The sequence below is a fragment of the Malania oleifera genome, chromosome 9 (genome assembly GCF_029873635.1).
Source record: "Malania oleifera isolate guangnan ecotype guangnan chromosome 9, ASM2987363v1, whole genome shotgun sequence".
NCBI classification, from domain to species: domain Eukaryota; kingdom Viridiplantae; phylum Streptophyta; class Magnoliopsida; order Santalales; family Ximeniaceae; genus Malania; species Malania oleifera.
Genome location: NC_080425.1, coordinates 90276897 through 90304722, shown reverse-complemented (window position 1 = coordinate 90304722; position 27826 = coordinate 90276897). Strand labels below are relative to the sequence as shown.

The 27826-nt window shown below is 35.7% G+C and overlaps 1 protein-coding gene across 1 annotated transcript in view; it reads left to right on the top strand.

Annotated features, from left to right (window-relative positions):
• The first annotated feature begins 2542 nt into the window (after positions 1 to 2542).
• Positions 2543 to 27826, top strand: part of LOC131163678 (THO complex subunit 1) — a 69277-nt gene continuing 43993 nt past the window's right edge. The window contains exons 1-6 of the mRNA XM_058120336.1: positions 2543 to 3191; positions 7577 to 7660; positions 12845 to 12919; positions 19999 to 20092; positions 23386 to 23531; positions 23663 to 23734. Coding sequence (XP_057976319.1) covers positions 3189 to 3191; positions 7577 to 7660; positions 12845 to 12919; positions 19999 to 20092; positions 23386 to 23531; positions 23663 to 23734 — 474 coding nt within the window. The 5' untranslated portion in view covers positions 2543 to 3188. The remainder of the gene's footprint in view (positions 3192 to 7576; positions 7661 to 12844; positions 12920 to 19998; positions 20093 to 23385; positions 23532 to 23662; positions 23735 to 27826) is intronic.

Here is a 27826-nt window from a genome sequence, read left to right as displayed (position 1 = left end):
ACAACGCGTGTTGACTATGGTCTCGACCAAGACCTTAAACTCGTTTTCTCCCGAACTTGTCAGTTCTTAACCGACTTATTCCCCAAATTGGTTCGCACCGGTTTTCTTAATTTCATTTATTCATTATTATTTAAATATTCAAAAAATTCACATAAAATCTATAAAATTTCAGAAAACTCAAAAAATTTCTAAAAAATAATTTTTGACTTATCTTCATGGTTTTTGTCTTAATTTTACTTGTGTTATTTCGAATTTCGGGGACAATATTGAAAAATCATAAAAAAATCACAAAATGCTTTCACACTTAGAAAAAATTGCAAAAAAGTTTTTAAGGTTTAGAAAGTTGTTTTTATCTCGAACAAGTTCAAAAACTTCCCAGAATAGTATTTTCTTACTTATAAAAACTCTATGAAATTTTAAAATCTCGGGAGCATATTTTCCTAACTATTTTCTCGATTTTTCCATTTCGATGATTGCAACAAAGGGCATGGACTCTTCGGAGTATTGAATTGCCCTAGTTTTGAGGGAATACTTATATAGTATTTCATTTTATTCATTTTTTTTTTACTTATGAAAGGGAGTAATTTTTTAAAGGCTTATTAAGTTTGATTTGTAGGATAATTTCAATTAATTAGGTACCGTTCGTAATAACGAGCGTTTAAGGGTTGCTTATACCTTTCCCTAACATAACCGTACTCCCGAACTCGACTTTGGTTGCGTAGATCGATTTTATTCATAACGGAATAGTAATCAAGTGTTCTAATCGCACTTCAAAAGGTTAGTTGCGACTCTACACATTGTTTTTCTACGAAAATCATATTTTTCAAAACAACACACACTTCATCATTTCATTTCATTATCATTTTTGGGTCGTCCCAAGTTCGCATCCGAGAACGTCATGACAATATTTAATAAATTATATATTAGAAAATAGCATTTATAAAATATAAGATTAAATATAATATAATAATATATTAGAACAAAAGAAATATAAATAAAATATAATTTACAAAATATAATCAAGTATATAATTATAATTTTATTATAAAATAATGGCACGTAATAATTATAATATAGTTATTTTATATTAAATTAGTTAAATAAAAATCTTATATTATAATTATATAATTATTAAATTAGATTCATTTTAGATTTCTATATTTATATATTTTAAATATTGTAATTTTATATTTAAATTTTTAACCAAACGCTAGATTAATGCGAGTTTTTTCCTAATTTTTCATTTTTTTTAAAAATATATTAAATAAGTCCTTCATTTTTTAACCAAACGCTAGATTAATACGTATCATTTCGGAAATTATTTTTCCAAAAAAGATATTATTTAATATATTTAAAAAAAAATGATAAATCAAGAAATAAAATTTTCTGCTTAATAAATCGAGAAATAAATTCTTTTAATATATTTTTTTAAAAAATGATAAATCGGGAAATAAATTTTACTGCGTAATAAATCGAGAAATAAATTCTTTTATGGTAATGAGATTTGCCACATGTTATTTCGAGAATACCATTAGAAGAATTTATTACCCCAACAATCAATCATGGGTAAAAATGATTGAAATTATTTTTAAAATTTAATAAATATATACTATACAATATAATGTTTTTCCACAAAAATCATAGAATTAATTTTAATTGATATTTATCAAAATTATAGAAATATATATACCGTGTCATATTTTTGTGTACATATATTATAAGTAAGTTATTATTTTTCAGTCGTAAATAAATTTATATCATATGTACATGTTCATAATATTATTGAAGTTTTTCATACAACATGCAATTTTTATAAATATTATACTATTCATATGAATTTATCAATAGTTGTAAATTATACTGAACAAATAATATAAGATAATGTTCTAAACTGTAATATTATTGTTAAAACTAATCATTGAACTCGATATAGATGACAATTAATTTTAGTAAAAACACATAAAAAAGTTACACCGAAATATTATTCATATTATATGTTTTAATGATAATGTTTAATGAAATAGTAAATTCCAAATATGATTTTTCTATGCACTTTTTTTATTAATAATAAGATTGTATTTATATTTAGTTTCATATTAAAATAATATATTATTTTAATTTTGTATTATTATAATTGAACTTAATATTTGAATTATCTTATAATCATTATCTATTATCAAAGTTTAAAACTCAAATTCATTCATTTATTTCCTAATTTATTATTTTTTTAAAAATATCTTTTTTGAAAAAATAATTTTTTGAATGACACATAATGAATCTTACTACTATAAAAGAAATTATTATTCGATTTATTATGTAAAAAAATTTACTACGTAGAAGAATTTATTTTTTAAATTATCATTTTTTTAAAAAATATATAAAAATAATTTATTTATCGATTTATTACGGAGGCAGAGGAAAAATTTATTTCTCGATTTATTATTTTTTTAAAAACATATTAAAAAAGATAATTTTTGAAAAAATAATTGGCAAACCTCGCCATCACATTACGTCAGACTTATTCCAAATAGAGAAAAAACTCAGATTAATGCGTTCCTAGTGACGGTCATTCCACTAACACCCTCTTCTGCCCACGGCGAGCAGCGCAGCTGCTATCTCTTCCCCATCCGCAGCCGAAGTCGCCTCTGCACTGCATTCCTTCCATCTCCATCCAAGACCAGCCACTTCTGTCTGCATCTCCTCCGCCTCTTGTCTCTCTAAAATCCGGCGATTCAACGTTACCTTCAAGCCAGACGGCGCGTACCTGAAATTGAGCGAGGGAGACGACACTGAGTTGGGATCGGCCAGTCCGACCGGGTTCACTCTTCTCTTCCAGACAGAGAGAGGAGCGGCCGCTGCAGGTTGTCGGCAGACAGAGAAGAAGGTGGTGATCTAAGTTTCTCAATTCTCTGCCGCTATTCAAAACACGTGGGGTCGGCTGTGGATCCTGTTTTTATTGGTCGGTTCCGTTTCGTATGTAGAGGAAACGGCCCCCGATATGAATTTCTAGTCGTAAGCAGCGATTTCGTATCAGCTGTTGATACAGGGATACTCCGTCTTATTACCTCTCTTTCTCCCTCTCTCTCTGAGACTGCTACACTAACACCAAGACCCTAAATCTCGCGCTGTCAGCCTGTCAGTTTCCGGTTGGTTTGAAAGTTCCCGGGCTTTGAGCTTCAATCTTCGCCATGGTAAGCCTTAAAACCTACCATCCAGTTTTATTCTGACCGGGTTTTCAGAAAATGACGAATCCAAATTCAAAGTGACCCGAGTATTGTATTAGGAGTTAATTAGAGGTTTCCCTTCTTTTATGTGTTAAAAAAAAAACTAGTCTGAGATTCATAAATTTTTATTGCCTATTATTTTCCAACATTTTTCCTTCATACGAAGTTGCTGAGATGGTTGTACCTGGAACCTGATCATAGAATTGGTTGTTTTTGTAATAAGGCATTTGCTTTAATTCGTTAGGTTGTTTGATAGTTAATTGACTTTAGCGAGTTTTATTTGATTAGTTATTTATTTTTGGCTGGAGAGGAATAGAGGATAATGTGCTGCTTGTTAATTACATGAATTAACAGCTCTCAATGATGTAATTGAATCAATAGCTCGTTAACATAATTATTAATTATAGCAGAATTGGATTTTGCTCTTTTATTTTGGCAGTAGATGTTTTGAGAAGGATGTTTGAGAGGGCAGTTGGTGGATGTTTTTCAGGGTATGGCCATGGGTAGGGATGCGGTGGTTGTATCGCACTTATGATTTTCTGGTAATACTATATTTTTTTTTACTGACGATAGGCGACCCTCATTTTGTGATATCCTTACTATTTTATTTATTTTTGGATGTATTTGATTTGATCCCAAGAGTTAAGGTTAATTTGAGTAGTGTGGAGTAGGGTCCTTATCGGCCTTTATCTTGAGTCCCAAGGTGACCTATGGCTATACTTTTGCAAGACTTATGGGATGCTTGATGGCCCTTTGACTTATTTGAGGGTTCCTTAGGTGATAATCCTTGCTCATAGAGATTTTGCAATCCTAATAATCCCACGGTTGGTAAGGTTTCCGAATGTCTTGGTGGGCGGAAGAGTGTAATTTTTTCCTTAGGGAGTCGCATTACCTTAATCTAGGTTTGACTTCTGCTGATAACCCCACAATTTTTCTTTTTACATTATTTTTTTTTTTTTAGTGTGGAAGTAAACTCTCACAATTGACAACTTGCAAAAAGGGGAGTAATTTTTCAACATGTGCCTTCTGTCTATGGAATTGATGATATCCTCTTATACTTGGATAGAGTTCTACGGGTAATGGGATTTAGTCAGGGCATCAATTTGACCAGTTGGTATAGTGGTTAGTCACAATAGGTATTTGTATAGTTCTTGGCTTCTTTGGCACCTTTTATTGCAATTGTATGTGGGTTGCCTCCTTGGTGCGCTTAATGCATTCTATCTTTGTTGATTAAAAACAATTACAAAACTAATACTAGAGTATTGACTCATGAAAGCTCATGAAAATTATTTACCTTTTCATCCCTTACACTAAATTTAAAGTGGGAGATGGTTGTTGATTTCGTTTTTGGGATCTTTGGAATGGAGACATTGCTTTTTTAGTTGCCTTCCCTTCTCATGTTTCATCTTTATTTTATATCATAATGCACCCATTTTTTTTTTTGTTTTCTAAGTGTTGTTTGTTGTTTGCAGATGATATTGTATTAATTGACGAAATTAGGGATGGAGTAGAGGCTGAGTTAGAATTATGAAGAGAAGTTTTGGAATCTAGAGGCTTTAGGATAAGTAGAAATAAAACAGAATATATGAAATGTAATTTTAGTAATGATAGGAGGAATATTGGAGACAAAGTTAAACTTGATGATGAAAAAATAAATAGCACTTGTAGATTTCGATATCTTGGTTCTATTATGCAAGCTGAAGGAGAAATTGAAGATGATGTAATGCATAGAGTTAAAGCAGGTTGGGTAAAATGGAGAAGTGCTTTAAGTGTGCTATGTGATCGTAGAATACCCTTAAAATTGAAAGGAAAGTTTTATAGGACAGTTATAAGACCAACTATGTTATATGGATCGAAATGTTGGGCGACAAAGAAACATAATATTCAAAAAGTAAAAGTTGCCGAGATGAGGATACTTGGATGGATGAGTGGTATAACATTGAAAGATAAATTAAGGAATGAACATATTCGTGGTAAGTTAGGTATAGCTCCTATAGAAGATAAGATAAGGGAGGGATGACTCAGATGGTATGAACACTTGCAACGTAGGTTTTATAGTGCACCTGTGAGAAAGAGTGACTTAGTTATTGTGGGGGGCAGTAGAAGGGGTAGGGTAAGACCTAAAATAACTTGGGAGGAGATAGTGAGTAAGGATTTAATATCCTTGAATCTATAAAAAGAAATGGTCCATGATCGCATAAATTGGCGGAAAAAGATTCATATAGCCGACCTCATTTAGTGGGACTAAGGCTTGGTTTTGTTGTTGTTGTTGAAGTGTTGTCAATGATCTTATTTCTTGTTTTATTCATTTCCATATAGATCTTAATGATAGGGAAGCTGATGAGCTTTCTTCTTTTCCTATGTTGTTTAATCCCTTTTGTTCCCTATAGTGAGTATGTTTGGGTTTGGACTTTGGATGCTTCTAGTGTTTACTCTCGTACTTCTTTTTCTAGTCATATGAATTAGTCCTTGCATATTTTTCCTTTTTCTAATCCTTTGAGGAAAGCATGAAGTTCCTTCCAAGGTTAAGGCTTTTGTGAGGATGGCCATTCTTGATAGAGTTACACCAACGATCTTTTACAAATTTGAAGGCCATATAAAGCTTTGTCTCCCGATGTATGTGTGTTGTAATGCTAGTATTGAGACACATGCTCATATTTTCCTGCATTGCTTTGTGACTTGGACATTGTGGAGCAAACTTTTTGATTGTTTTGTAGAGTGTTGGGTGTCTCCTTGCTCCATAGAGTACATCTTGTCGATCCCTTTTGGAGGGGTTTGGGAGGTGGGAGGATCTGAGGGCATTAGGGTGGTTTGCAGTTTTGTCTACATTTTCAGGGCCTTGGCTGGATACAAATGCTGAGGGCCCATTTAGTTTTGGAAACCAATTTTCATTTTTTCATTTTAGTTTTCCAAAAAATTACAAGAAAGTTAGCTAAATTTTTCATTTTTACAACATTTGTTATGACATAAATGAATGACAATAAATAGTTTTGGCATTATTTGTTTTTCAAAATAGTTTTATTTTTCATTTCTAATTTAAAATGCCAACTTGTTTTCCAATTTTCCAAATTTATATAGAAAAGTTGGAAAATATTTTTTCATTAATTTTTTTTTCTAGATTTCTAACTTTTGCTTTGCGTATGGGAGCATGGAATTTGGGTCTTAAAGTTTAGTTTGTGTGGATTATGTATAAAGTTTCTTCTAAATCTACACAAACCGAAATTCAAGCCCCAAAATACATGATTCCAAACATGACCAAATAAAAAATTTGGAAAATTGGAAAACAACTTATCTTTTTTGTGATTATTTTGAAATCTAAAAATAAAAGATAAAAAATTGTTTTGCATATTTAAACAAACTCTTCATTTCTAACTTTTCAATATGAATCTTGAAAATTTTAAAAATAAGCTAAAATTTTTATAATTCTGTGGAAAAATAAAAATTGGAAAATGGAAAATGTTTCCATCGACTAAACGGGCCTTCAAATTTTCCAAGACCAAATTTTGCCTTATGATTTAATTTGGGATGAGATTGACTTTTTGGTGTTGCTGTGGGTTTCATTCATCAGGTTGCTTTGGGAATGTGAGTTTTTTTTCTGAAGCATGATTGGTTGGCTATGTTAGCTTAACATTGTTGCTTTCTTTGTTTTTAGCGTACTCTCTCTTTCTCTCCCCACTTTTTTTTTGGGTTCAAGCTTCACTTTTGGGGCCTCATTGTACATTTTTTCTTCAAAAAGAGAGAGGGAGCATTATTTTGGAGAACTAGAGATAGCACAGAAGGCAAATCTGACTTGAGCAAGCAGTCAGTTTCGCTGATTTTTACTTGTAGGTATGTGCTGACACAAAGAGCTCAATATAAAACATGCATGCACTTTGTTCATGTCATGCATGTTTTATACTTTTCAGTAATTTTCTCTGTCTGATCTTCAAAGGGGTTGAAGGGCAGCACTTTGTAATTATCTAGTTTATGGAGGATGCAGTAGCATCTCAAGCCCATGTTATGACTGCAAAAAGTGCTGAAGTTTAGTAGTTCCTTCATTCATTGCCTTTGGCAATGCACATTTAATACCTAAGACAACCTAAGACATATGAGGGCCTTAAGCATTCAGTTTGAGTGGCACTAAATATATATATATAAAGCTTAAAACTGAACTTTATATTTTTTGGCACTAAAGTTACAGAATTTATTTATTTTGTTTTTTTAAAAAGTAAAGTGTAATATTTCATAACTTGCTGTTTGTTTTTGCTGGACTTGTGCCTTGCAGTTAATGTGATATCATTTTTTATTTTAATTTTATGTTTTATTTCTTTTAATGACGATCATTGATGAGAGTTCTTGTTAATTATTTTCAGGACATATTCAGGAAGGCATTATTGCAACCTGGACCCCCTGGGAGTTTTGCTCTTCAGACAGTGCAAGAGGCTATAAAGCCTCAGGTAATTGTTGCGAATGGCTTCTGTTGGGATATCTCCTGCTCCTATTGTAGTGGGGAAACTTGGACAAATTTTGGTCCTTCACTATTCCTGATTTGGTGATAATTTGCTTTTAAAATGATAGTGTGAGATATAAAGGCTTTACATAGTTGGCTTCTTATTGTTGTTCTGTTTTCAAGTTTATGTGTTGTTTGTGTACGTTTGTCTATATTATCGTTTTGTATAATCATATTACATCATATGATTTAATACAACAAGATGTTATGTTTTATGTTCCAAGATGACCTTATTCACGTTATTCACAGAGGATATTACCCTGATGTGTATCCTGATAGCTATGGTTAATTGTTTTATTCACGATTTTAAATTTAATTGCTGCATGGGTGCTTCCAAAGCAACCAAAGATTAATTTAAAGTTGAAACTGAAATTATAGATGCATATACATTCAGATTTTTATTCTCATTTTGGAAATTTTTACTTTTTGGATATGTTGTTTCTTAGTTGCCCAACATTTTGATCCGTATAGCTTAGCTTGTCTTATAGCCGTCCTATGGATTTATTTTAATTATAACCCCTTGTTTGGTTTGCGGAAGGGAAACATTGTAGGAATTGAATCGGAATAGGAATGGAATCAAGACGGTGATGGAATTGTGTTTGGAATGTGATTAATGTGTTTGGATATTCATGCAGAATTATGGTAGGAAAGGAATAAAAAATCTTGTATTTCACAAAAATGCCTCCTCGTATATTAATATTTTAAATTTGATTTTCTATTTTTATTTTTTATTCGTTTCTTTCTAGAGAATAGAGATAAAGGAGGCTGGTGGCGATGGCTTATCTCCTTTTCGTGACAGCAGCATGGCAGTACCTGGTACTTTGACTTGGATTTGGTTTTTCCAGTTTGGGTGTTTGGTGGAGGAATTTGTTTGGGGGGTGGAAGGGGAGGGGTTGGGTTAGAAATGCTGTTATATCTTGGCCAGAATTTGTGGAGCTGCTGTGATGTGTTGGCCAGATATACTTTCGAGTAGAAGAGACCAGATCTCCGGTGTTGTGATTTTGTCATCATGGGCCATAATTTGTTGCCAAAACTGCTGTGATCTTGTTGTTGCAGGCAATAGCTTGTTGCCAAAGGTGTCGTGATCTTGTCTTCGCAGGCCATAGTTGGGAGCTGGAGCTGGAGCTGGAGTGATGTTGATGTCGCTGGAGCTGCTATGATGTTGACATCGCAAGAAATAGCTCAAGAGGGAGAATAGATGAACGGGAGAGTGGGTTGTGGGAATGGATAGGAAAGGGTAAGGTTGTTTTAGAGAACTTGATAATGAGGGTCAATTCCATAGAATGTAGAGTTATTCTTGTCCATTCGTACTCGAATCACAATGTCTTTTGCAGTAATCATGATCCATATAGAATTGCATTCCACATTCTATTTTGAAACCAAATGCAGGACTGGTAATGAGAACTTGCTTTTTGATTCTATTTCTGTCCTAATTTTGCCAACCAAACACTTTTCTTGTTGAAACCAAATGGGTAAGGGTGTTCCATGAGCACACAACATGCCCAAAACACTTTTCCAATCCGACTTACTTTAACTCTATGTATTATATCTTCTTTTGTTTCCATGTAATATCTTCCTCTAAATACTTCTGATTTTTCATGGTCGGTTGATAGTGGCAAGAAGACTTAATAGATTCTTGTTTTGTACTAAGCGGGAGGATGAATTTTACCAAGGCCTGCTTCTAACCACTTTCCTATCATGTTAGAATTGAGGAAGGTTTCTTGGGGCCTCACTTTTTCCGGGTATGAAAACATGTGGATGGACCATGATTCCTTCTAGCCCTTGGCAAGGGATTCTTGGAATGAGGATGTGGAGAGGGGTTGGAAGGTTTTAGATTCATGAAGAAATTGAAGAGGTTGAGCGAGAAGATGAAAGAATGGAATGTGGAGGTATATGGAAATTTAAGGTATTAAAAAGGCTAGCAATTTAGGCCAGTTCGATGAGCTTCATGGGTAGGATGGAGGAGCTACTCTCTCGGGGGAGGAGGAGGTGAAATGGGTATCTTTGAAGAACAAATTAGAAGAGGTGATTTTTAAGGAAATGAAAAGTTGGAGGTAGAAAATGAAGTTTAAATAGGTCAGAGACGTTGATTGTAATTCTAGATTTCTTCATAGAATAGCTAATTGGAGACTGGGGGAAAATTTAACAAGGGAGCTAGATGTGTGTATGGGGTAGGTTAGCTCCGACCAAAGTCGAATTGCTTATGTGATCATTGAGTTCTATATAAATTTGTATCTTGAGGAGGATGGTTGTAGATTGATGGTTGAAGGCTTAGATTGGGATCCTTCGTTTGATGATAACATAGCTTGGTTGGAGAGACCAAGAAGAGGAAGTGATGGGCACGATCTTTAGGATGGAACGGGATAAAGGTCTAAGGTCGAATGAGTTCAATATGGTTTTCTTTCAAGATTGTTGGAAGGTGGTTAAGGGTGTCTTGCTCAAGGTTTTTAATGAACCTTACAGGAATGAGATTTTAAGCATGAGTATTAATCCCACTTTCATTATTTTGATGTTGAAGAAGAGTAGATTCATCAAGATTTTTGACAATGGAGCTATTAGTTTAGTTTCTAGTGTTTACAAAATCATCTCTGAAGTTTTGGCTAACAGGTTGAGTGTAATGCTTGATAGGTCTGTCCGACTATCTTTATGGCCAGAGTGCTTTTGTGGGGTTAGACAACTTGTGGATGCTATTTTGGTTGCTCATGAGGTTGTTGAGGATATTTGAAGAAGTAAGAAGAAGGGGCTCATTTTTAAGTTGGATATCGAGAAAGCTTATGATAGAGTGAGTTTGAATTTCTTGGACCAGATTTTTGCGAGGAATGAGTTTGGAGAGAGATGACATCGATGGGTCAAGGTTATTTGTTTAATATGAGTTACTCGATTTTCGTGAATGGTGAGCCTAAACTTGGTTTATGGCCATGTTGGGGATTAGGCAAGGTGACCCCTTTTCCTATTTTTGTTTGTTTTAGTGGCTGATGTCTTGATTCTTGAGCAGGTCAATGGATATGGTTGTGAATAGAGGATTAGTGTAAGTGTTGGACTTGGGGAGGGAGGGAGGGGGTGATGGTTTCGTACTTTTAGTTTGCTGATGATGCTATTTTCTTTTAGAGGATTATAGGGCCCTCCTTTATGAATATTTTGGGTCTTTTCCATATGTTGGAGAAGGTTTATGGGCTTTAGATTAATATGGGGAAAGAGTGGTGTTGCAGCTATTAATGTGCCAGATGAGACTGTTAGGGAGTTGTCTTTGGAGATGGCTTGTAGTGTGTTGGATTGCCCGTTGTTTTAGTTAGGGGTTCCTTTTGGGGTAATCCTAGATCTATAACTTCTTTGGATCCTGTTGTTGGCATAGAGTCGTAAAAAGTATGAGAATGGGTGGGATATTGATTTGAGATCTCGATGTTCTTCAAAATGCCCCTGGAAAGCTATCCTCTTAGATATATCACCTTTTCATTCTTGATACTAAATTCTTGTTGGGTAGGGGTTGTAAATATCCTCTTGTTGAATGATCTTTGGTTGGGGAATTTAATTTTGTCCACCACTTTTCTTTGCCTCTTTTGATTGAGCTTGGGGTTGGATGGCTCCATTTCTTCTTTTTAAATATCCGCATGCTGAACGATCTTTGGTTGGGAATGTAATTTTGCCCACCTCTTTTCCTCGCCTTTTGATTAAGCTTGGGCAAAGATGGCTCGATTTCTTCTTTTATTGATCTAGGTGGTCCTTTACCTTCTTGGGATTTTCACTTTTGTAGGTTGTTGAATGACAAGGATACTCGTCTTGCTTGCTAGTGTCGAATATTTGTTGGGTTTGTTGTAGGGGGACAATCGATCTTGGTCTTTGTATCTTTTGAGGGTTTACTCTTGCAAATTATTTTTGTGAATTTGTGAATTGCTCTAATTCTTATTTTCCTCTCTATAAATTTGGCGTGCTCTTATTCTTCTTTTTCCTCTCTATAAATCCATCTGGAAGGCCAAAGTCCCCTCCAAAATTGAGGCTTTTATTTGGTTCGTTCGGCTTGATAGAATGAATACCAATAACTTGTTGCAGATCCGGAGACCTTTGAATGCTCTGTCTACAGATGCGTGTGTACTTCATTTTAATTGTTCATAATCTGCATCGCATCTTTTCATTCATTGTGATTTTTGTTTGGAGGGTATGGAATAAGTTATATGTTTTTTCCAGTGATTGTTGGGTGTGTCCAGATGCAGCAGAGGACTTTTTGGCAGTTTCTTTTGTCTGTTTCGACTAGAAAATGGCAAGGGCAGCGCTCTGGAAATGTGCTTTTTTTGGGTAGTATTTTAGGGCTTTTGGGTGGAGCACAATGCACATCTTTTCAGGAAAGAAGTTTTCTTATTTGCTGGTTTGGGAGACAATTCATTATTGGCTTCTCTTTGGTGTGTGGGTTATGGGAATTTTAAGGGGGTGAGATTTTCAGACATGAAGTGCTTTATTTATTGGATTGCTAGATTCCGCTGGTTGATTATTTGTTTTGTGATTTCCTTAATCTCTTAATTCAATTCTTCTTTTGCTATACAAAAATTTCTATCTTAGAATCCTACTACACAAAATGCATCAATATTGTACAGTAATTATGTTCACATACTTTTATTAAAAGGTGCTTTATTGTTAACTTTCATCAACACTTTTGCACCATCTGATGCATGTATTTGTATACTTATTAACTTGTGCAAATTACATAGTATTTTGGAATTTCCTTTTTTGGTTTGTTTAAAATTTATTACAAAGTTTGTTTTGGTTGCTTGACTTTATTTATCCTAATTCTTTGTTTTTAACTATTTGGATGGTTGATTAGGTGACTACATTTCTATTTGCTATATTTTATATTTGTCATGATTAATCCTTAGATGGGAATTCAATCATTTTAAATTTCTTATCATGTTGTTTTGGTTTTTTTTTTTTTTGGGATAGGATGCTATGTTAGCATGTACTTCTGAAAACTTGCATGTTTTTGATGATATGTATTATCTTGACTATGAAGCTATCAGGGATGCTCTCTCTCTCTCTCTCTCTCTCTCTCTCATTTTTTAACTGCTTAAAGTTGCTCAAAATGTATGGTGGAATCCTTATGGCCAATTTAATCTTACTATATATGTTGGATTTCTGTTGACAGAAGCAAACAAAATTAGTTCAAGATGAGAACCAGCTGTTAGAAAATATTCTTCGAACGTTGCTTCAGGAATTGGTGGTATGTTGCTGTCCTTTATACTTATTTAGAGATATTTACAATTTGTTTGTTATACTTGTGGATTTAATTGCACTTATTTTTATTTAAGTGCGCTTATTTACAATTTTTTTTTTTACTGTGACGAATGAAATTCCCTTTTCGTGCATAGATGAACATGGCTGTATCACATTCTAGGTATATATATTTGATGCACATGGAGAGAAAAGGTTGTTGAGTGCTAATATGGGTATTTGGGATAAATGAAATTTCTTTTCCATGGACAGAATGCCAGAATATTTTATTCTGGACATTTTGTTCTGAATACTTGAAGCGTAGAAAAGTTTGCCCCTATTTGTTTTTATCCCCTATTATTATGTTTTGTTTAGAGGAAGTTAACCACCATAGAAATTACACTAGTGGAAAAAGTAAGGAGAAAATATTGAGTTCTGTTGAAATTTTCTTACATGATTTGAGAAGGGAGGGGATTCTACTTTCTCCTTACTGCATTTAATCCATCTTCCATTGTGAGCCTCTTATCATCGATAATTCCAAACACTAAAAGAAAGAAGAAATAAAAAAAAAAAAAAATTGACAATCTCATTGGGTTGGTACCCTTCTAATTTACATCTTATAACCCCATCAGCTGTTCCCTTAGCATCCTACGTTGACTCAACAAAATCAATAATCTTGGATTAGAATTACCATAATTTGTTGCCTGCTTAAAGTTGCAATTGGCAATGGACCTTCAAAATCTGAATAATTAATGATTATTTATAAAAATTGCCTTATATAGGTGAAGAGAGTTAAATGAGTTAAAAGAGTGGAAGTAGCAAAGTCTTTCGAGTTTTGTTATTCCTCATGATTAGGGGTGTACACGGTTCGGTTCGGTTCGGTTTTTTTCAAAACCGCCAACCGAACCGAACTCTTCGGTTTTCAAAATGATTGAACCGAAACCAAACCGTAGACCGTCGGTTTATGAACAAACCAAACCGTGAACTTTGCGGTTCGGTTCGGTTACTTTCGGTTTTACTGAATTTTGAACTATCCAAACAGCTATAACATTACTTGAGCGGGCCCAAGTTGGGCTGCATGAATAGGCCACAGCCCATAATATAACAATTGGGCCAAGGCTTTATTTGCAAAGCCGAAAACATGAGACGGGGTGAAAGTAGGATCCAAATAAAATATATAAGATGGGATACTTGTTTTCATCCCATTTCCAACCGATGTGGGACGCAGGGACGACTAGCATCTTGTGGTCTTCTCTCTGGTTTTCTGCATGAGAAGGTCGCTGCCCACTGGGAAAGGCTGCAGGCTAGATTGTTCGGCGAGGCTATCTCGCCGGAGTTCATGGATTTGGAGTCGTTGAACATGTCGGCGGCAGATTTGAAGGCCCAAATGGTGTCAAGCTTGGAAAGAAAAATCTGGTGTTGAATGCTGATTACCCAGATCCGAGGATGCAAATAGCTTCGGGACTGGTTAGAGTCCATTCCAGATCAAAGATGGAGATTGACGATTCCGACTTTGGTGAAGAGGAAGATGGAGATTGACGATAGCATAAGCACTTGAAGATGAAGACGAAGAGACCACACTTTAACTGTTCCGACTTTGGTAGCCATGGTGGATTTGGAGGTGGTTTCTCGCTGGCGACTGGCGATCCAACAAGGCAACAAGCAGCATCTACAATTATTATTTATTAATTCGGTTTTCAGTTTTTTCAGTTCGGTTTTGGTCCAAAACCGAAACCGAAACCGAAACTGAAAAATTTTTATATTTCAAACCGAAACCAAAACTGCAAACCGAAAAACCGAACCGAAATGTGTTTCGGTTCGGTTTCGGTTTTGGTCCGGTTATCGGTTTTTCGGTAATTTTTGTACACCCCTACTCATGATATCATGATAGTGGAGTTGCCTCTTTGTTATATTGTATGGTAGGTTTATATTATGAAATTTGATTATAGGAATAGAAAAAGTCCAATCCCCGCCATCCTGCTAACCTATGTTTTGATGTTTCTGTTTCCCTTCCATTCCCTCTCTGTGTATCATAATGATCCATATTCCAGGTACCCATCTGGAAAACTATAAACCATTGCTTTTATATTCATTTTTGGCTCATGGAGAGTAATATTATTTTCATACCAATGCTTGAGTCCTGCTCTAATTGATTAACGCATTCACATTCCTAGTTCAAACAAGTTTCCCTGTAGGCTGTCATCTCCTACCTAATCTCATTGATGATCCTCACATCTTACTTCCATTACTTTTCAGCTAATAGAACTTTGTATATTTCTCTATTTTCCTCACCAACTTGCTACCGGCCATTTTTATGTAGCTACTTGAAGACTCTCCCTCACCCTCCATCTCTTTTTTATAGTAGTAAAAAGCTGCATAACTGATGCGAAGCCTTTCAATCACATGCATAATTTGTTCTTGGTGTTTTATGTGCCTAGGCATCCAGATATATAACTTCATAGTTGTTAGAATCTTACAATTCACAATAAGATTATCATTCAATTCGTATCAATTCCACTTCAAATCAATTTGAATCCTACTAGAGAATGTAAAAAAAACTGAATCATTGCTGAATCTATGAGGTGAATTTAATGAATCATTATGAATCCATTGATTTACACCATATCCTGCTACACTCGGAATGCCCCCGATCAGTGCAATGGGATGTGTCTACTAGTTTAAAACCCTCGAAACACCATTTTTTTTTATTGCTTTTATTTTTACAGGATTACCTTCCATTCCTTTTCTAAAACAGAGGAGAAAATAGAACTTTAGGTTATGTTGTATTCATAAAACCATTCTCATTCTTGGAGGAGTATGGTGTTCTGCCATGGAGAAGAAGGGGCAAAATATTCATAGGTTAAGGTGGTATTCATGTTTTGTTGTGTTGTGACTATTTAAAAGTTGTTTTTTTTTTTTTTAGTATTTTGTTCAATTATTATGCTGGCCCCACCTGTGGTACTTAAGGCTTGGTTTTATTGGTTTTTTGTTCAATTATTATCAATTTTTAAGTTCATCATTATTTTTTATTTTTAATTCGAGAAAGAGTATGCATGACATATTATTTTATTAATTGTTGATAAACACCAAAAGTTCAGGGCCTCTTTGGTATCATTTCTGTTTCCTGTTTTCTGTTTTTGTTTTTGTACAATGAAGAAATAGATTAGGAAATTGCGTTTGTTTAAAAAACTTGACGGGAATTTATCCTTCTAAAACACTGGAGGACATCCTGTTGAGCAAAAATAAAATGTGTTATAAGAAGTGCATCGGTCCAAAAGGTTTTACTGGAACATGCATACGAAGGAATGTAGGAATAGAGACTGTGCTATGCCAAGTTAGTGTCTATTTTTCCTTTTAGCTTCCTTTCATTTTGTTGAGGGGTATGTATACATGATGTTTGATGAATAATCCCTTTGTACTAACAAAAAATTGAAGCTCATTTTGAACAAATTCAAGTGCATTAGCAGATAAAAAAAATTTGAATATCAATGTTAAGCTTAGTTTTTATTTCCTGGTTGATTTGAGGAAATACATTAAAAAATTCAGACCTGTCTTTTAGCAAATAGATCCCAATCATATGAAAATTCATCCACAAAGGACACAAAATATTGATTACCAGTCAAATTATTGACTATACACAGATGCAAGCATCTGAATGAATAAGAGAAATCAATGATTTACTGTAAGACTCAATTCCAGATGGAAAAGATGTCCTAACATGCTTTCCCAACTAACACTGAGAACATTCAAAAGAAGAAAGATACTTGAACGTTGGAAAAACTTGTTGCAATTTTTGAAAGAGATGGATGACCCCAAAATGAGTGTGCCACTGATCAAGAGAAACACCATGAGTAGAAATTGAGGAAGTGGTTGACAATAATTGGATCAACTACCACCCCATCAAGATAGTACAAGCTGTACTTCTCAAGCCCTCCACTGATCCTCTTCTTCGTCTGGAGATCTTGAATAACACAATGAGAAGGAAAGAATGTCACAGTACGGTAACGAGATTTGATTAATTGACTAATTGATAACAAGTTCAAGGGAATTTTAGGTGCACACAACAGAGAAAAAGGCACAGAAGAAACAAAAGAGTATCGTCACAACCAGAAACTGATGTAATTGAACCATCATAGTAATGTTAGAGTGTAAAGGAGTTAGTTTCAAGGACTGGAATAAATTAGGACTGCGTATCATTTGGGAGGAGGCTCCGGAATCAATAACCATGGGCAAAGAGGATGAAAGAGGCATGAAGCCCAGTTTTATGTAAATTAGTCACAGTAGCAATAGATGTAAAAGACCGAGTTTGGAGTTGTTGAACCGTACAAAAAAAGATTGTTACACTCTTCGGACATGGTAGATGATGCATTAGAGTGGCTGCGTGCATTTGAAGCTTCAACAGTGGAATTTACCCTTAGCAAGAGACATATTAGCCCAAGCCTGTTTCCCATGGAGATCCCAACAATGCTCAACAAACTGGTTTTCCTTATCGTAACGTGTGTGAATGCTAGAATGGCCGTGACGAACTCCTCGTCTTGATACACCACCTTTGCCAGGACTACTTTCCAAACCCTGTCCTTGTCCTCAACACTTACATGGTCGGAGGCAGCGGTAACCATGGCTAATCTATTGCATGAAGAAGCTTGAGAAGAAGACTAAAGTCATTTTGGTGATATGTTGGATTCTAGCATTTGCTTCATTCATTGATAGTATGAATTCATTAGCAACAATCTGATCATGGTGGAATTCACCTTTAGCAAGAGACTTTTTAGCCCAAGCTGGTTTCCCATGGAGATCCCAACAATGATCAACAATATGGTTCTCATTATTATAACGTGTGTGAATGCAAGAATGGCCATGACAGACTCCTTGTATTGATACACTACCTCTCCCATGAGCACTTTCCAAACCCTGCCCTTGTCCTCCAACACTTCCTTACATGGTTGGAGGCAGTGGTAATTATGGCTAAACTATCACAGGAAGAAGCTTGAGAAGAAGACTCAGGGCCATTTTTGGTGATATATTGTGTTTTAGCTTATGCTTCATTCATTGATGGTGTGAATTGATTGGCAAGAATCTGATCACAGATGGGTTGAAGCTCAGGACATAACCTAGACAAAAAACTTGGCAGCTGAAAACTGTGCCCTTTGCCTCTTAATTCTTAATCATCTCAATGTCGGAACAATCTGGTTGATACATGTTTGAGTTCCTTCCACACACCCTTCAAAGTGCTATTGAACTCACTAATGGACCTACCTTCTTGGTCATATTTGAAAAACTTTTCATATAGTTCAAGGACACAAGTTTGAGTTTTATCTTGTGGGAAGCTTTCATGAAGATCTTCCCATACAGCCTTGGCCCTTCTATGAAACATCATGCCGCACTGCCGCAGCAATTCGTGGCTCTATGCTATTCCACAACTACACCAGCAATATGTTTCTTTCATTTAATCTTCATAATCCTTGGAGTCCAGAGATGGAAGAGAATGCAACAAATATATGGACTGACTTTTGTGTTATGATTCACACGTGCTGCCTGAGACCACAATAGGTAGTTGGAGAATCCAACCAATCTAATGGCTGTGATATGTATGTTAACAGCATCAGCTGAAGCTCTCCCTGTGGAGGACTGCAATCTGTGCATACCAGTATCGGGAACAAATAAGACAGCTACTCTAGAAAATCAGGTAGCGAGCACAGCACAAAACAATGCACACACAGGCACAGAACAGCACACACACACAGGGGCACAGGACTTCACTCCAGATTGTAAAGTTCCAGAACTTCAACACAAAGCTACTACAACAGAACTGAAATTACAGTAACCTAGAAGGAATCACAGACGTTATAGCCTCTCACTCGTTTTGTCAAAGTTGGCTTTGAGTACACAGAGCAGAGAAGACCACACTTTGACTACACAGAACAAGGAGACCACAACAAAGCGCCATGGACAGGTGCTGCCTTTACATGAGTGAACTACCACGAGCCTCGCAACACCTACAAGAGTGGCTCACAGCTGAGAGAAGGATAAAAAAAACCTCAATGACTCCCAAATCATAAAAAAAATTTACTTAAGGGTTGACAAGGAAGAGAAAAGGAGAGGAAGAGAAGGGGCTATAATTACTTCTGATTAATCAGGTTCAGATAACCTGCTTGGATACCATGTTGTAAATCTGAAATAAATTGAAGAATGAAAGAAGAAAATACAGGGTTGGAAATGAAGAGAAGAGGGGAGGATGAGAAAGAACAGTCAGCAGTTCCTGGAGCCTTGCCTATAGCTCCAGGTCTGGGCATTTATTCATTAATAAGAATTAAGGACAAAAATACCCAAATTCATTCAAACTAATAACTAAAATAACATATTTTCTTCAAACAATGTGACTAATGGATCTCTTTAGTTTCAACTATTTGAGGTAATGTGTTTGCAGCCTACCATCCTAGTAACTTGTATATAAACAGGCCTGTCAATGTGACCAAAAGCCTAAAGCTCAAGTTATTAGTAGTAAGCTACTTAAGTATATACCATGTCGCATATCCCTTAAAAAAAATGTCGCATATCCTTTTGCCACTAATGCGGGTCTAAATTGGGGTGTAATTATGCTTTTTCCTGTTCTATCCTATGAAAGTTCTGTAAGACAGGAGACAATCTTGTGGAAGAATTTGCTGAAATTTTTCAATACCTCTGTTAAGCATTAAACATTTGATTCTCTTAAGACTTAAGTGTGCTATTCATCTATAATATTGACTTAAAGTTTGCTGTGTTGGAACATGTAATTCATTTGCCTGTTTATTAATTGACTGAAAGGCTAAAGATTTCTTCTCATTTTTGAATTTGGAAATGGAAATATAGTAGTTTATGATGATATGATCTACGTGAATACAAACTTTATCCTTGGTAATTCAAGAATCTGTTATATTATCAACTATACTGTGCTTAATGCTGTCTGGAGAAGCGTATTCAGCTTATGCTGTACTTCTGTGTTCCGTTAATGAAATATTTTTTTCCCTGATAAAAAATGCTGTATTTCCATGCTCAGATACTAACTGTATTTTTTTTTTCTTTTGTGATTTGAATTGCATCTTGGTAAAGTCATCTGCGGTTCAGTCAGGGGAACAAATAATGCAATTTGGACAATCAATCGATGATGGAGAAACTACCCAGGGTCAAATTCCTCGCCTTCTTGGTTAGTTCACAATTTTATTTACTCATATATTTATTTGTGATTTTAGCTGACTAATGATTGTCACAACACTGGAAGGAACTCGCAAGTCTTTCAACAGAAAACGAAGAAGAGAACATTTAGAATCTGATATGAAAAATTGGAAGGTGGAACTCCTGCCAATATTTTTTAGATTTCCTTTATGGTTATGGCTTAGAGCTCGAGGCAAGATAGAATAAACTGGATTCTGGATTGCCCAGGCACGTGTGCTATCAAATCTTACTACAAGACCTTTAGGGCAGATGGAGATAGGGTACTGCAGCACTCATGGATCATGTGGAAGACTATCTGCCCAAGCGAAGTGACTTTCCTGGTGGGGGAGTATTAACTTCTGAGAACCAGTGAAAAGGGAGGTTGGGTTTCAAAAAGTAGATGTTACCTATGCAAGGAGGAGTTGGAAACTGTACAACACTTACTTCATTGCAGATCGACAAGTAAGCTGTGGGAGGTGGCTTTGAGCTTGTCGGGGCAGCTATGTGTTTCGGCTGAGTCAGTTTGTAACTTCTTGTGGAACTTTGGGCCTGGACAGGAATTTAAGACTGACAAAGAGAGGAAAAAAAGCAATCAATATTATTTGCCTTTTAATTTTTTGGAATGTGTGGAAGGAAAGGAATACGAGTCTTTGAGGGTGTAGAGTTAACTTGTTGGAGCTTCACAGATAGATGGACCAACTGTTTATATTATTGGTGTTGGGATGATCGAGGAGAAATTGTAGAAGACTTTATTTATATTGTTGATCATTGTACTGTAAATGATTCTCTGTAAATGTGTTGGCACTTGGCACCCCTTTGGTGCCCTTTCGAATACAATACTCTTCACTAGTCCCCCCCAAAAAAGAGAGAGAGAGAATGACCTGGCAATATCTTTGCGCCATGTAGCAAGGGATCATAGGACAAATTAATCTCCTGAGCAACCAATCCAAATTGGGGGTTTTAGGCATCGAATCCCTTGCTTTTTTTAAATAGGCCCTTCTCAGAAAATGGCTTTGGAGATTCATGATTTAATCAGTTGTGGTGGAGAGCATCTTTGCCAAGTATGACTTTGATTGCAATAGGTGGACATCTAATAATAGGGCGGAACCATATGGAATTGGGTTCGGATGTGGATAAGGAATGGGTGGAGTGACTTCTATGCTTTACTTTCTTTTGATGCGGGAATGATGGAAACTTCTTTTCTGGCCTGATCTTTCCTATGGAGATTTTCCTTTGAATATCCAATTTCCTGATGTCCTCTCTTTGGCCTGTAACAAAGATGCTTTGGTGAGCTCATGTTTTTTTTTTTTTTTTTTCTCTGGAGGAATGACCCAAACATTCTTTGTGGGAGAAAATGCTTAAAATTTGGAACTGGAATGTATCTCTCTTTTCTTTGATGCGATGTATATGGAATGGTGGTTGATTTAGAAGACCAGGGCATGCAAATCTGGAACTTGAATACAGGCAGCTCGTTTTCGTTCTTTTTGTATTATAAAAATTTGAACGAAGTTAATCTTGTTGAAGGGAAGGCTGGCTCCCTGTAAATCTATTTGGAAGATAAATGCCCTATCCAAAGTGGGGATAGATTTCGATGATAAAAAATTCTGGTCAACGAATATTCTCTCTGCAAAAGTGCAACAGAAACTGTGAACTACATTTTACTGCATTACCTTTGGACGAGAAATCTGTGGGAATTGGCGTTTTCTCTTCTTGGCATCCCTTGGGCAGTAGCTGAGTCAGCTGGGGGAGGAGCTATAGCTTGGAGAGGTATCCATATATATAGAAAACAGACCTTGTCCCTGATCCCCCACACCATTTTTTGGTTTGTGTGAGGGACTGGAATAGAAGGGTTTTTGAAGGAATTGAAACAACACTCTTAAGCACTCAAAGATAGGTGGCTTAAGTCTTTATTTGCTTGGTTTTGTGGACATTATTGCCTAGACAGTCACATGATTTTTAATTTTTTGGACTTCTTACCATGTACATGATTTTCTCTTCTTCTGTACTTGGGTTGGCGCTCCCTTGGTGCCCATGAAATGAAACTTCTTGTTATGAGAAAAGACTCTGAAGGCAATTTCCAACTGCCTAGACGTTTCAATTCTGGTTACTTCTTATTTGCTGCTGAAATACAGGATTGTTTGGGGGGTTGAGGAATACTATCTTGGAATATCTGCAAGATTAATGAATTAGGTAACTCTTAAAATTTTAGTCAAATATATTGAAAATCAAGGTTGACATAATTTGAAGAGCCATTTCATCATACTTGAGTAAACATCTTGTGCAACAGTGCATCTGTGCTTGATTTTTATTTAACCTTTATAAAAGTGGCAAGCAGAGATCTTCTGAAGTTTAGATTGGCTTCCTTAAAAGAAGATGCAAGTTGGTTCCCTTCCAATACCAAATTAGTACACTTAATCATTCTAATAATTGATGTTTGCTTTTGAATTTTGATAATTCACCTTTTGGGTGAAACTTGATGGAAATCCACAATCATATTTGGAAATAGTGCTAATTTTAAAAAATAAACTGTATTTAATGCTTTATGAAAGACTGGTTGATTTGAAGTGCATTAGTGATGCCTTAATAATGGCAAGGCTATGTCACCCCTTTTACTTGATCTATAAAATAACATCTTGATGGCTCTATTTGATTGCAATGATTCACTGCACTTGCACTCTTTGGAAATTTTGTAAGACTGTTCTTCCCTAATTCTAAATATTGCAAATTATAATACAGTTATATATATATATATATATATATATATATGTATGTATATATTTATCGGCACATCTACAGTACAATTCATTCATATTAACTCAATAGATGGCATTCATCTCTCTTATGAAGGAAAAAGGCTTAGATGATCATCATGCGCATTTTAACACGTGCTAAATTAGACATTATAGCCATACAATACCTAATTAAGTAAAATCAGATTTGCTTAGTATTTATATTTTGATTTTCAATTCCAATTTTATTATTGCTAATGGATTCCCTTGCAATTTTCCAATTAACAAACCATAATTTTATTGAATAGGTTATTTAATGGCCATAATTTGCCCAGTGAGCACGTCACTTGTTAAAAGGTCCGCACAATGCAGACAAGAACCCTTTCTAGCCAAAAATTTAAGGTCATGGTTTAAGAGAACTGACACCAAACTGCAGGGGTTAAATGACTATTGTTATTACCACCTATACATCCCATATTTTAATATATTAAAATTAATACAAAAAAGAACAATTTATTCTCTTTATCCCCCCTAAGCCATTTCTTTTTGTTGCTAGACATTGTATTGTATCTCTGTGAGAAAGAACATGTTGAGGGTGGTATGATATTCCAGCTATTGGAAGATTTGACGGAAATGTCTACAATGAGAAACTGCAAAGACATCTTTGGTTACATTGAGAGCAAACAAGATATTCTAGGGAAGGTATGTGGTTTATTCATTGTTGTGATATGTCTGGTATTTTTCATGCATGTTCATAGGTGTGGTGACGCACCTTGTTAATATATGTTCTCTTGACAATGACTTACGTATTTAAACTCTCTTGTTGCATATAGCAAGAGCTTTTCGCACGTGGAAAACTTGTGATGTTGAGAACATGCAATCAACTCCTTCGGCGTTTGTCAAAGGTTGTATAATTTACTTGAAGTTATGTTTTTTATAAGAAATTTAACTGGAGTTTTTTTTTTTTAAATGCCATTTTAAAGTAGTTAATATCTTATTTTATGGTGCATCCAATGCTTTTCTCATAATGTGATGAAAGATTCTAATCTCTCTCAAAAATTTCTGTCTCCACTTGTAGCTTGGTGATCTTTGTATAGTATGCGTAAGGTTTTTTCAATGTGCTGAATGATTCTTTAACTGTTTTTATATAACAACCCATTAAAAGCTGAACAAGAGTACAGTAGATGGAAGATAAGACATGCTCCACAAATCAGGTAATTATAATAGTGCTGCCCTCCAATTGCTTCGGACGTCCCATAGCGTCATCCCCCCAAAAAATCCAAAAAAATGAGCACAAAAAAGAAGCAACAAAATTAACTCTATCCCGTAGCATAGAAGAATAAGTTGTCTGAGTGTTGAATATCCTCGCATTCCTCGCAAGTGACAACATCCAAAAATTTCATGCACTATACAAAACCATGAAGCCCTCCCTATTCTTCCCAAAACCTGATATCTCATTAATAAGAATTTATAAATATTTTGCAGAGCCACCCTTGCTTCACCGAAACAGGTGAATGAGCATTCCAAAATTGTTTGGCTACCCAGCAATGAAGAAAAAGGTGTGCTTGAATCTCCTATACTTGCAAAAAAACATACATATAAGTGGATTCAGGGCCTTATGGGGCCTCCTTACAGACCTTACCTGTAACACAAGTCATTCTATTGATCCTGTCAAAGAGTAAGGGTCCAAATGAGATTCCCTAAAACCTTAAAGGAACCTTAGCCTTCCAAATGACATGATGCAAAGGAAAAGCACTAGGGGCTATCAGTTATAAACGGTAACTAAAGAAAGTTTAGAAGAAAAGGAACCTCAAGAATCCCTAACCAGACCCTAGCATCTCCTCTAGTATGAGGAGCGAAAGAATCCAACACACAGAAAAAAAGTAAGCTCATCAATCTCTCTTTCAAGACTCCTAAAAGAAATGGAAATCTCAAGAAAGAGAGCCCCGCTCTGAAAAGAAAAAAGTTGTAAGTTGTGCATCACGAGTGGTGGATATTCAAAACAGATGGGGCATCAACAGATGCAGTGAAGTCTCTTGCACCCAAATGTCCTCATGAAACCTAACTCTATTACCATTACTCACTCCAAAAAGAGTAAAAGGAATGAATAAACAAGAATGGGAAACAAACTTCCAAAGACTCGCATGAGAAACATTGCCACTTGCTTTAGTATCTCAACTATTCTGATGAAATTCAATGCTTACTTTTAATAACTGATACAGTAGGGACTTAACCTCTAGAGGACCCATAACCATTTTTCTATCAAAGAGAGGTTTTTGGATACCATTTTTCCAAGCCTTAAACCCCCTTGGGTTCCCAATTAAGAAGACAATCCCTCTTTTCCTCCTCAAATCCAGACCACAAGAAGTCTGTTATCATCCTCTCCAAAACTCTCATCACACACTGGAACGCCAAAAAAAACAAGGACAAAAAAAAATTTGAATGTTAAAAGGATGTACTAATGATAGCAATACTACTCCCCTAATGATAGTCAATAAGAAAGCCTGCTTCCACCCTTCCAAGTCAAAGAAGCACACCAGCCATAGCCTTTAAAACTTATAAATTGCTGAGAATTTCTGAGATTCATGTTAGCGGCAACCACCCTACTCTTCTCCTTGTTGATCTTAAACCCTAAAACCTTCTCAATAATTCTTGGCAAAATGAGGACCTTTTGGGATTTCCCAACATTATCCTTCAGGAAAAAAAATATGTCGTTATCTGCAAACTGAATATGGGACTTCTCAACCTCCTCCCTCCCAATGGATAAACCTGCAGTCACCCCTGAACCCTGAGCATGTGAAATCAACCTACTTAAGCCATCAATGACCAGATTGAAAAACTGATTAAAAGTTTTTAAAAAGTCACTACCTGTACGACCTCTTGTAATTTCTTTGCTCTGTACAAGGCTTCCTGCTTATTTTTTATTAAGTTTGGTACAAATTGTTCCATTTTCAGCACCTTTGGTATGTAAGATGTCATGTCATGTAACCTTGATCTTTCTGCATTGATCTCAAAATTGCTCTGAATCTAAAACAAATGCTTTATTTTAAAATTCTCATTGTTTGCATGCTTTGCGATTGTAAATAACTTCAGCATATGGTTTATAACCTCAATTATAGTTCACTTCCACGTGTAATTGGGAATAGCATGACTATATGGGTGGTTCTACTATAGCTTCAAGTAGATTTAATGGGAGTTGTCAAGAATTTGAGTGAAAAGAGTTCTTTCAAGTGGAACTTGAAAGTGAAATTCATTTGTCTGATGCCTAAAAGAAAGTGCTTGACATTCTAGAATTTCTATAAGTTTTGTGGTGAGTGTTCATGAGATAGTTGCAAAAGTTTTGGCCAAAATATTGGGAAGACTTGTTGTTACAGCTGCTTCTCTCATCATGCTTATGTAGAAGATGGACAAATTTTGGTTTGAGTTTTGATTGCTTGTAAATGAATTGGGTGGTTTTTGGAGTTGGAATCTGGATGTCGGGGAAGCTTGGACATTATTAATAAGGGTTGCCTCCTATATTTGTTTAGGAGGATGGGTTTTAAGGAGATGTGGAGACCATGGTCTGGTACTTACATTTTTGAAAGAGTCTGAAATCAAGGCGATCATTTCACTCTGTGTTTTGTTTTCATCTTGGTTATGAAAGCCTTTGATAAGCTTATTACAATTGATAGCTGCTATTGGGTATTGGTTCATTATTTAGTGTCATTGCTGGGTGTTTGTAAGAATTAGTAAGGGTATGATGGTCATTTTAGTGCTCACGGCACACATTTTAAATAGAGGAAGACGTAACATTGTGATGGTTTTCCAATTTACTGGACATTCTCGACATGGTGTCAGAGCATGATCCCGAGATCTACACCTTAAAGTGCTGCAGCCACTGCCAAATCAAACCTTCAACCACAGAACCCTATGCATGTCTGGCACTGTAGTAGGGTCTTCCATATCACCATGTGCCAGAAACAACTTCAGCAGTCGCCAGAAAACACATCCTTGCTGGGAAGAAGTCTGATGTTGCTGCCAGTTTTTGTTCAACAATATCCTGTGTATTTCTCCGAAGTCCGAAGCTACAAATACCTGTGGACATTGCTGGTCTATAGCCTCCTGTAATCCCATCACTGGCAGCCCAATCACACGCCCTCACACATTGGCCGAAGGTTGACAGCCCCAACTGTACTCGCTAGCATGCAAGGATTCTTTAAATCTCTTTTTCTTGTCCAATTTGCTTCCACATGTTTTGAATCCCTTTATAAGCCATAATATCAAGTTGTGGGTTCTCATATTCGTTTTTGGGAAGACTCTTGGCTGGGAAATGTACCATTTTCTACTCATTTCTCTCATCTATTTCATCTAAGTTCTAAACAAAATAAAGCCATTTCTTTTTTTGTTGGTGAATTGAGTAGTCCTTTGATTTCCTGGAATCTTCATTTTAGGTGACCTCTGAACGATAGGGAGATGGTGGAATTGTCATCTTTGTTATCTTTATTGAGTGGGAGTAATCTTTCTTCAGGGAGGGATGTTCATTCTTGGTCTTTGGACTAGCAGGAGTCAGGTATGTTTTATTGCAAATATATATATTTTTTTTGAATTCTTGATTCGTTCCAACTCATCTTTCTCGCAATTCTCTATTATTTGGAAGGCTGAGGTTCCCTCTAAAATAAAGGCTTTCACTTGGTTGGTTGTGCTTAATAAGATAAATACCAATAACTTGTTGCGAATGAGGAGACCTATGAAGGTTCTCTCTCCCGATGATCGATGTATATGTGCCATGTTAGAAGAACTCTGAGACAACTTCTCACCTTCTTTTGCAATGTGATTTTTTCTTGGGGTATTTGGAATATGCTTTTTGGTGTTATGGGAGTAATTTTGGTTTGTCCTCCCTCGGTGGAAGACTTTTTAGAAATATCCTTCGCAGATTTTGATAGAGGAAAGGACAAGGAAACTTTATGGAAGTTTGGCTTTTTCTCAGTATTTTTCTGGGAAAAAAATTAATTCAGACG